At 40.9% G+C, this 10,867-nt stretch overlaps 1 protein-coding gene across 1 annotated transcript; it reads left to right on the plus strand.

The window, feature by feature from the left end:
* Positions 1 to 1,182: 1,182 nt before the first annotated feature.
* Positions 1,183 to 10,573, plus strand: slc28a1 (solute carrier family 28 member 1). Its single transcript, XM_036544280.1, has 18 exons — positions 1,183 to 1,186; positions 1,509 to 1,588; positions 1,691 to 1,752; positions 2,163 to 2,254; positions 2,605 to 2,794; positions 3,120 to 3,261; positions 3,630 to 3,743; positions 4,170 to 4,247; positions 4,637 to 4,717; positions 4,834 to 4,914; positions 5,805 to 5,930; positions 6,514 to 6,644; positions 7,031 to 7,199; positions 7,674 to 7,871; positions 8,204 to 8,285; positions 8,433 to 8,531; positions 9,833 to 9,938; positions 10,447 to 10,573. Exons 1-18 carry the CDS (start codon positions 1,183 to 1,185, stop codon positions 10,559 to 10,561), a joined length of 1,950 nt encoding a protein of 649 aa, XP_036400173.1. The 3' UTR covers positions 10,562 to 10,573.
* Positions 10,574 to 10,867: the final 294 nt, after the last annotated feature.

Below are 10,867 nucleotides of genomic sequence, written 5' to 3' on the forward strand. Positions count from 1 at the left end.
GCACGGTAAAGCTCATAGCACAGTTAAGTATAATTTTGACATCATTCTTTGATATATTTCCTGTATAAACTAAGGAAACTTGTAGAAGTACGTATGAAGTAAAAAGTAAGTTCATGGACATACACAAAAGTAAGTTATTCTTTGAAAGAGATAAGGATGTCTGTCAAATATGTAGACATAGATTCAAATACACATAAAGTAAGTAAATAAATAATAGTTGTTTCTGCATACTATACAAAGACAGGGTTGTAATTTAGAAAATGAATAGAGCGATTTGTCATTTGCATCTAGCACCTTTTCTTGCGTTCAGGGAATAGTTTTCTAGTGATTCCCCAACTGACTATTTGCAAAATGCACTGATCTTTTTTGGCCTCATGTAAATGCACTGTATGTATTTATATCTTTAGTGAAACACATTGTCCTGAGTTTTTTTTCCTTGTCATGGTAGAGTAATCAGGGATTTACATCAAGACCAACAGAAAAGAAAAAAATGATATGCTGAAATTACACTTTCTATGTTTTTTGGGGGCATGCTGTGTCAGCTCTCCCTGTTTCTAAGTTAATATTGTTACTTTTTAACTCCTCTGGAAAAGCTTATTGTCAAAAATACCTCTTAACAACCAGAGAAAATGGCTTTTACATTTGGTTCTGTCATTGTACATGTCTTTTCCAGGGTTCAAAGGTTATGTTTGGTAAAGCATTGTAACCTGTGAAGCTGATTTTGTGCATGAGACTGCCTTAGTGAAGACAAATGAGTGTAACTGAAGTTATTTTAAAACTTGGAAATTTGTTATATAACACCCATTTACCTAGTATTCATACATACTCATGCAAAGATGAGTAAAATTGTCACATTAAGTGTGCTGTAATAGGTGTGTGCATGGCTTGCTGTATCTCCATAATTTCTTCTAAGTAACTTGGTTATCAGTTCCTCAATAAGTTCTCCTTATCTTCTTATCATATTGCAACGTAACATTAAAACTCAAGCCATTAAATTCACATGCTTTGGAGTTTTATGAGTCAGTGTTTAGTCGGCAGGTGGGACACCAGCCCGAGAAAAACCAATTAAAGCAGTTTGACTTTGTTAATTAATGATAACAATTAACAAGGCAGAGTATATTTTGCAGAGTTTTTTTTTTCTTCGATCACTGCTTTCCGTCCTTGAGACACAGAAGAACCACAATGAGTAAGCTATTAGTTTGCGTGTCTTTTTGCTGGAGTGTTGAAAGGGATCCTAACCCCTAAAGGGGTATTTTTGCATGCTGTTCTGTGAAATGTGGGAAATGAAGGACTACTTTTCTGTAAAGTGTAAACTGGCGTTGAATGTATTTTTAAATTGTTTTTTAGAGAGAGAGGGAGAGTAAAGTTTTACCATGTTTTCTTCTCACTCTCTGAAGTTCCTCCCCTGTGGAAAGGGAGGTGGATATCTACTGGAGTGGAGTTTGGAACAAAGGGAAAGGGACACGTGTCTGTCATTTTTCATGGAAATATATGTGTGTTTCTTTCAGCGGAAACCTCCGATATCCAGCTGAAAAGTGTCAATTTTTCCAATGGGAATGGTGTGGACAACCCAGCATTTGACTCGCAGGTATGAGCCACATAAATACAAAAACCTAGAGAAGAAAATGTCTTATGTTTTTGAAAATGTATTTCATAAAACTATATTTTTCTGTGTTTGTTTGCTTCTCAGGAGGACATCCTTTCTAATGATGTCAAAAAGGAACCAAAAAGTGGATTTAATAAATATCTAAGGTATTGGGCAGTCAAATATGAATCCAAGATAATATGTAATTTTTAGCCCTCAGTCAAATCAGGACATGTTTATATAACACGGCACTGTTACATGTTATGTTAATGCAACAGTTTAAAGAAAGGCTCATGAACCATTTATTTGTTTATGAACTTATGGCGAAGTACTCAGAACTGATTATTAGATAAAGTCCTGTGGAATTTGCTGTGGAGCTGAATGTAGCAAGGTGCATGACGCTATATACTGTCTGTGTTCAAATTCCACTTTGTTCTTAGCAGGTAACGAGAGTGTGATGACATTGATTTCAGAGCTAGACCCCAAATGCCGATCCCAAAGAGTCAAAATTGCAATGTACTGCACTAATATCTGTTTAGCACTAATGTGCATAACACATTTCACGTTTTGTTTTCAGCCAAGTCTCCAAGCCTTTCTCCAAAGCAGAGACTGCCTTAAAATCTCATTCACAGACCATCAAGTACATTGTGCTGGGAATACTGGGAGCAGGTGGGTTCCTGTCATCCTTTTTGCCATGGGCAGACTGATTTTTGACCATGGCTGTGGTAATTGAGGGAGGTATGTGCATGCCAATGCAATGGAAACATTTAAGCTCATCAATGACAATATGTCTGTGGTTTAGCAGTTCTTTGGGATGTTTCTTTCTAGAGAACTCAAATGCATTGTAGACCCAGTAAATATAAGAGAGGGTTATTGTCATTCAGTTACTTGTATACTCGGAACCATGGTAAAAATCTAACTTTTATTGTGTGCAGTGCAGTTTTATAGTAACTTGACACATCCTTGTGGGAGTTTCTTTGTCAGTGCATGATGTTGTTTCTGTCTGTTCTGTTTCCAAGGTTATGTGGCATATTTCATCGCTGCCTGCGTACTAGACTTTAACAGGGCCATTGCTCTGGTAGTCCTGACTAGCCTAGCTGTCTTCTTTGCCATTTATGGTCTTGTGAAGCGCTACAAAGGAGACAGCATCAAAGAGTGCTTCAAACCAGCTGGGCGATGCTTCAAGGCCAACCTTTGGTGGATGAAATGGTGAGCAGTCATCCATTAGACCGCAGAGCCCCCTTTTCTATAATGTCCTGAACTGAGGGCAAACACACTGTGGTGTGATTTGGCATTGCACCACATCCGTTATTTGCTTAGCAGAAATTCTCACACAGCTTGCATGTTACATGTTATCAAATAACACAGCCGGATATTTGCTTAAGAAGTTCAGGTCGCATAGCTTACTTAGGTGAACAGTAGCAGCGCCCCAGACAGGACCTGAATGGACAACCTTCTCGATACAAGCTTGGCCGCTGCTCCACCTTGCTGTCTGGTATTCTCTTGTGACTCATTGTTTCTCTGACCGACACAGCGTGTTCATTGTGGTCGCCCTGGGGTTGCTGGTGGCATGGCTCGTGGTGGACACGTCCAAAAGGCCGGAGCAGCTCATCTCCTTCGGCGGGGTCTGCATGTTCATCGTTATCCTCTTCATTTTCTCGGCCCATCGGCGAGCAGTAAGCACCAAGTCCCGTGTGCCGATCACTCATGCAGCTGGGAGGCACGGCAGGTCTTTCCCAAGACTCTGGAAGCTTTCCTGCCTCCGTTTTCTCCACGTGACCGGCTGAGGCTCCTTATCTTTGATTTTTTTTTAGACTTTGGATTTCCTGTAGCCTGATATCTCGCCCCGAGGTCACGCCTGAGCTTTAGGGTTTACAATAACGAGTGATATGAAGCGAGCAGGACCTGATGTCATACGCAAGAACACGCACACCGTGTTTACACTTCCACTCTGGACAGTTCATCACGGTAGAGGTGGCATTGTATTTTGTTGTGAGTGCCGCACTGCTCACTTTAGCATGTATCTTATGTGTCTTTTATCCAGGTGCCATGGCGGGCTGTGTTTTGGGGGCTTGGATTGGAATTCGTCATTGGCCTGTTTGTCATAAGAACCGAGCCAGGCCTGATTGCCTTCCAGTGGCTTGGAGAACAAGTACAGGTACCAGCCATTTCATTTAACGCACAAAGCAGTGTTTGACGGCAGAGTGTGTTAGACTCAAATCTATTCTTTTCCGTAAGTAAACAACCTTAACTACTTTCTGGAGTCTATCTCAACAAGATAAAGCCACTGGCATATGAATCATAAGTGCCATCCCACATAGCTCCTTTTTAATGGAATGCAGGAAGGTGATCTGATTAATATAGTTTTAATTTCTTTATTTCAGACGCTCTTATCTACAGTAACATTTATTTTTTGTTGAGAAATACATTCAATGCCATGACAGCTGTGAGGACCAGGGCAAAGTTACAGGGTGGTAAATTACTCAGTGATAAAGCATCATGAAAAGCAGTCGTTATTTGTCTCAGAATTGGATTACAATAGCAACCAGTCACTAATGTTCCTGCTGTATTTTTCCAATATCAGGTATTCTTGAACTACACCCTAGCTGGATCATCGTTTGTGTTTGGAGAAAATCTTGTCAAAGAAGCCTTTGCATTTCAGGTCAGTGCATCTTCATTTTATAGGAGAAAATAGAATAGAGGCAATTATTTATCTTCCACTTTGCTTTCATATACTGTGTACCTGCATATGAAACACATCAATTGAATATGAAACCCATTAAAGTCAGTCTCTATTAAGAACTGCCTATAAATGTTCATAAATGTTTATGATAGCTGTCAAAGATGATGTGTTACCCTGTATATCATAAGAAATATTACCATGACATACCAGAATATTTGATGGATGAGGCTCATGACATAACACACCATTACATTTTTAATGCTTAGCAGGGTGTTGTGTAGTTCTTATGTAGGATCTTTCATTGACAGTGTTGCCATTCATATCTTGTTTTATGTTCACTATTTGTTTGATATTTCCTTTTTTGCCAGGCGTTGCCCATCGTCATATTTTTCAGCAGTGTAATGTCTGTCCTTTATTACCTCGGGGTAATGCAGTGGCTGATTGTTAAGGTAAAGTATTTTTTTATCAATGTCATGCTTCACATCAGCTGCACTATTCATAGCTGTGGCTGTTCTGTCAGGTTGCTCTGATGACAGTAAGCTATGCAACGTTTCCTTTTTTGCAGATCGCGTGGGTCATGCAGATAACCATGGGAACCTCACCCACAGAGACCTTGAGCGTCGCAGGCAACATATTTGTTGGACAGGTATGGTGGTATGCTCTTTCTGCTCTGCTAACATGCTCCTGTTTGCATTTCCAGTATTAAAATGCCAAATATGCAAATGCAGCTGCTACGCAAGTACAAAGTAAGCAGCTATTGATGGGAGTGTTCTTCTTCATTCTGTGGTATGACCAGATATGTAGCTTCTGAACTCCTTGAGCAGACGTTTCAGTGCTGTCCTCTTTCCTTTGCTGTCGGTGGATATTTTAGACCACACCCCTTCTAGAACGTTTATAACTAGCCAACATATCAGAACATTTATTGCTTCAACAATGCCTGGGGTAGGTACCTTTCATTGTGAAGTACACCAAGCAGAATGTCTGTGATATAACGTTGCAGGAGTGAATGTGTGGCGTTCGGGGACGGCCCGATGCATAAGCGAACTAAGTACCTGCTTAGAGCCCCCACGGCCACCAGAGGGGTTGCTGTTGCTAATAGGACCGAAACCCCTGCCAATGTACCCACCTCTATCCCCAGCAGAATGAAGCCAATGTGTTCCACCTGTGAGCTCCCGGTCACTGTCAGCGAGTGACATGGTCGGATTCAAACCTGGGCCGTAGTGCTCAGTCTACACTCAGAACGAGTGCTTTTACTGACTGCTTTTACTGATCATTTTAAGATTAAAAACCATAGAAGGGTAAAAACATGCCAGGCTGACATTGCTATGATGTAAGCAACACAGCTACAACTAATAAAATTGATAATGGGTGTGTTAGATTTACAGTAGGTGTGCGAATGATCAAGCATTGACAATAGTCAATAGTATTGGCGGTGCCGAGGCTGTGGGGGTCCCCCACATCAAATTCTGCTTAGGGCCCCATAAAGGCTTGAGCCGGCCCTGGTGGCATTCCTGACCGCATGTCTCCCCCTGGCAGACTGAAGCTCCGCTCCTGATCCGGCCCTACCTGGCAGACATGACCAAATCCGAGATCCATGCCGTCATGACCGGGGGCTTCGCCACCATCGCGGGAAGCGTGATGGGGGCCTACATCTCGTTTGGGGTGAGTCGCCAACTGTCGTGTGTCCTTCTTTCTCTGTCACCCCTGAGGTTGATTCCAGGTGACTCCAGGACAACCAGGACTTCAGACAAATGTTTGTGTATGTGTGTAGATCTTGGCCAATGTTTGTCATCTCTCAGTACCTTTCAGTTTTTTAAAAGAGTGCAAACAACTAAAATTTCATGGGACACTCTAGAAGGAAATTCTTTTGTGACATTTTAGAATATTGCCTCTCGCATCACCTTTCTGCCCACAGGTTTACAGTTAGCTGTCATTTTTCTTCATTTTGGCAATTTACTGCCAAATTCTTGACATTTTCCAATCTTCCTGACTCATGTTGTTAAAGCTACAGTACTGTAAACAACAATGCCTCTAATAGCCGAACATTTACTCCCCATATGCAAAGCCGCTTCTAGTAGCCTACTTCTGCCCTGAGATATTAATCTCAAACACACAACTATAACTCTTGCTTTTCCATACAGAAAGTCTCAGCACTGAGACTCAGAACTTCTGTTATGTGGCTTTTTTCCTTTTGTTTTGTGCACCCTTTCCATTCTCTGTTGTTAACATTGCAGTCTCCCCACAGATCGATGCCGCCTCCTTGATCTCGGCCTCTGTGATGGCCGCGCCTTGTGCTCTGGCTCTTGCCAAGCTCTCCTACCCCGAGACCAGGGAGAGCAAGTTCAAGACCGAGGGAGAAATCAAAGTGGACTGTGGGTGTGTGCTTGGCCAACCCTCTGGTCTAAAAGTCAAGACAGGATGTGCAAATCTTCCATATCTCCTGGGCGTAGACAAGGCCTCTTTCAGGATGTGGTTGCAATGTACTTTTGCGGTTGTTCACATCTAGATTTCAGTGTCAAAGTGCTTCATTGACATTGCCCTATTTTACTCTGTTTACCCCAGTTTCCAACATTAAGAAGGGGGGGAAGTGTAGTTTTTAAAGCATGGAACAGTTTTGTATACCATGTTCACAACTTCATCATTGCAGTAATTAATCGTAATTTTAATGAGCATATTATTGTGGAAAGGCTTTTCTTCCTGTCTGTCTTTCTTTTTTCAATCTTTCTGCAACAACTGACACAGGTCGTTTTCTTCCTTATTAGAGATCAGCAGAACCTTTTGGAAGCTGCCAGTAATGGAGCGTCTGCGTCTATTGGCCTGGTGGCTAATATTGCTGTTAATCTGATTGCTTTCCTTTCAATCCTGGAGTTCATTAACGCTGCCCTCCGGTGGCTGGGAGGCATGGTTGGATATCCTGACATCACCTTTCAGGTAGGCTTCACACATCTTCTGGTCACCTTCTGGTTCCTCCAAAGCAAGAATATTCTTTATCTGTGTTAAAGTATGTGAATGAATGTCGTGTATATAAACATATAAACAGTTTTACAAAACAACACCTTTAAAGATGCATAGGGTGTTTTTGTAAGAAAGTAAAACCCACGGAAATTGTTTGATTGATACAAATCAGGACTCAACTAAAGGGGGCATACTGTACATGTCTTCTTCCAGAAAACTTGAAATCAAGTTAGGTTTATCTGTCAAATGATAAAAGTGACATAAGTGACCAATAGCATTTCAGAACACAGCCCTGACCACCCTATAAGTTGTGATTGTATTCTACATTAAAAAGAGGATAAGGGATGCTGAATGTAAATGGTTTAGCATGCCCTGAATACAATAATGGACCATGCCAGGCTCATGACATGGACAACCAGCAGAATGCTCACGAATGTCTTTGCTCCTCAGATGATCTGCTCCTATGTATTCATGCCTGTGGCTTTCATGATGGGCATCCCCACTCAGGAGGCGTTTGTAGTGGCAGAGCTCATTGGCATAAAGCTCTTCCTGAATGAATTTCTAGCCTATGAGAGGCTGTCTGAACTGAAGAATAACAGGATCAATGGTTTGCCTGCTGTCGATGGTACAACTAGACAGTGGATCTCAGTAAGTGTGGACATCTTTCATTTTTCTATTGGCATCATTGTTGCTGTATATCGTAAAAAAAATGAAAATGACAGCTTAAGGCTGAAGGTTTGAATCCCATTTAGGGCACTGCTCTTTAAAACCTATTTTTACTGAATTGTTTCAGTAAATTAGTGAATTGGTGTTGGATAATATCTGAAAAAGATGCTATGCAGGTTGGTCTGGGGCTAGGGCTAGGGCTAGGGCTAGGGACCCTGCCTCTGCAAGTGAAAACGTGTTATGAATCCAGTGATACTATACCTGCGGCTTTATGCATCACCTTCCCGTCTACAACTGAACGCCTGTCATGGCAGGTCCGGTCGGAGACCATCTGCACATTCGCGCTCTGCGGATTTGCGAATTTCAGCTCTCTTGGAGTCATGATTGGAGGACTGTGTGAGTGGGCATTTTTGCTGCTGAATAATTTGTATTTTTCATTTTCATTTTCTTCTGTTGTTCCCTTTTTATAAGACTCCATTTCATCACATGAGCATTTGATGGCAGTAAAATGTGTATATCCCATGCCTTTGTGTTTTTTTTAAGCTTCCATATCCCCATCCAGGAGAGGGGACATCTCCAAGGTGGTGATGCGGGCCCTGCTGACTGGAACTTGCGTGTCTCTTGTTAACGCTTGTATTGCAGGTAAGCACTGATCTAACCTTCCAGCTACTTGCTATTTTAATTCTGTGTTTTAATGATCAACTGATTTGTCTTGCTTTTACTCTTTTTTTTTACTTTTAGTGTTTTTTATCACTTGTTTTATTTGATTGCTTTATCTTATTATTTATATCATCTAAATTGCATCATGTTTATGTGAAGCACCTTGGGGTGTAATGTAAAGATTTTATATTATTATTGCTATTATTATTCTCTTATTATTATAATATTATTCCGTTGTATGTGCTTTCATATTGGGTGTTCTTCTCCGCTGCTATCATTGAAGCTAGAAGTGTTACGATTTGCTGGTTCTTGCACATAAATGGGCACTCATCCAAGACAGGAGATCTATAGTTAGCACAGCAAGGCAAACAGCATCAGAACCTCCTGTTACAGAACCTCCTCGATGAGGAAATTCTGAGGATGCAAGGAAAGAATGAATAGATGCTGAATAGATAGAATATCTATGACAGTACTCCTCTTTAATTTTGGTCTGTCCGATGTATGTTCTGCAGAGGCATACTCTTTTATGAATCTTTCATTATGAAAGTGAACATAAAATACTGTTTGCTTTTAACATTGTGTAATTGTAGTGTCAAAAAGAAAACCATTTTTTTAGACAAAAATGTTATCGGATTCATTTCTTATTAAATATACTCCTCCAGCTGGCGACTGACTGACAATGCTGAGACTTGAGTCAACACCAGGACTCACAAAGTCACCAGCCGTTTCCACTAAGTAGCCCAGCTATGACTTATCATGCTTTCATTGTTGCAGTGGCAGTTAGTTCCAGTTTACTTAAACACTCATGCTGTTGCCACAACAAATTCCTCATATTCTCCCTCTGTCCAGTGTGTATTTTCAGTTTGGCATCTTTTGGTGGAAATCCAAGCCATTTACAGGAAACATTGCTGAATGCTTATTTCTCAATGGCTGTTGGCAGTCCATTCATGCTTGTGGAACTCAACATCGAACAGGACCATTTCAAAACCACTTGATATCCACCTGCAGCTCATAATGTGCTCAAAAGAGTCATTGTCATCACTCATAGGACCTGACACCCCACACAATCTCAAGTTTTACACTAAAGTGTGGTTTTAATGTACATGGTTCAAATTTCACCAGTAATTGTGGTAAACTCAATAAACAAACTCACAAGGGAAATTAAAAGATATATGCCACATATAAAGAGATAAAATAATACCCATACAGATTAAGATGCATATTGCATCTGGAGTTTGTCAGTTATTGTTTGGTTTATAAACACAAAACTTTGTCCTTTCCAGGTATTTTGTTCGTGCCCCCCCTTGATTGTGTGGATGTGTTTCGAAATTCTGTCTTCAACAGCACCTTTTCAAACATCACAACCTGCTGCTCAGATCTCTTTGGAAGGTAATATTGGTCACCATGTTGGTCCTTGGCCCTTTAATATTGAATCATTAATGGGGAAACTATAGATGAGGACTTGTGAGGTAGAAATTGATTTGTTTTGCAGGTGTAATGTCAAGTAAGCATATATCAATCAGTAAGGTCTTGTAAATATGAAAATCCATTCATTAGTCTGGGATATACTGGTTGTATGGTGGCTAAGTGGTGCTGACCTCACCTTTCATGAGAAACTTTCTGCAACCATGATGATCCTCCCACCCCCACTCTATGTTTGATGGGGCCAGTAAGCTGGTGGAAGAAGGGATGGGGGCTGAAACAGTGAAAAAGAGCAGCTAGTAAGCTACGCAGGTTACATACAGGGTAACCAGAATCACGCCACTCGACTGTCATTAGACTTTCAACAGTCAGAGCAATGAACTGTGGATCATGGTGATCCCTCAGGGTGTTCCTGATAGAACTTGCTCTCAGTCCGCATGGGCTCCTAAGTCCTTATTCCTGCCTTCTTTTACAGCACGACCTTGAACAATGGGACTGCCTTGTTCGAAGGGACTTGGGACAAAGTGCAGAACGTCACCATATACTTAAACAAATGTTGTGATCTTTACAATAATCCTGTGTGTCCCTAGGCCTTTCTTTGAATAATTCTGTTCCGGGATTTGACACCAGGTGAAATGGTGTCATTTCAGGAAAGCCACATATATGTTGTGTTGTTTTTCCTCAGGGTTTGTGTTTTACTTCTGTAAAGCTCAGTTTTTCTAGCCTATTTTAATTAATTGGATGATAACGCATGAGATATTGGTTGTACATACTGATTTATGTATCAAAGTAATTTTATTGAATAGTGCTGTAGGTACTGTAAGGCATCACATATAGACAGAGTAAGCATGGAGCAGTCATAATCCCCCTAACAGAGGTACAAGGTGTTTTTCAAG

Source organism: Megalops cyprinoides, chromosome 13 (genome assembly GCF_013368585.1).
Source record: "Megalops cyprinoides isolate fMegCyp1 chromosome 13, fMegCyp1.pri, whole genome shotgun sequence".
NCBI classification, from domain to species: Eukaryota; Metazoa; Chordata; class Actinopteri; order Elopiformes; family Megalopidae; genus Megalops; species Megalops cyprinoides.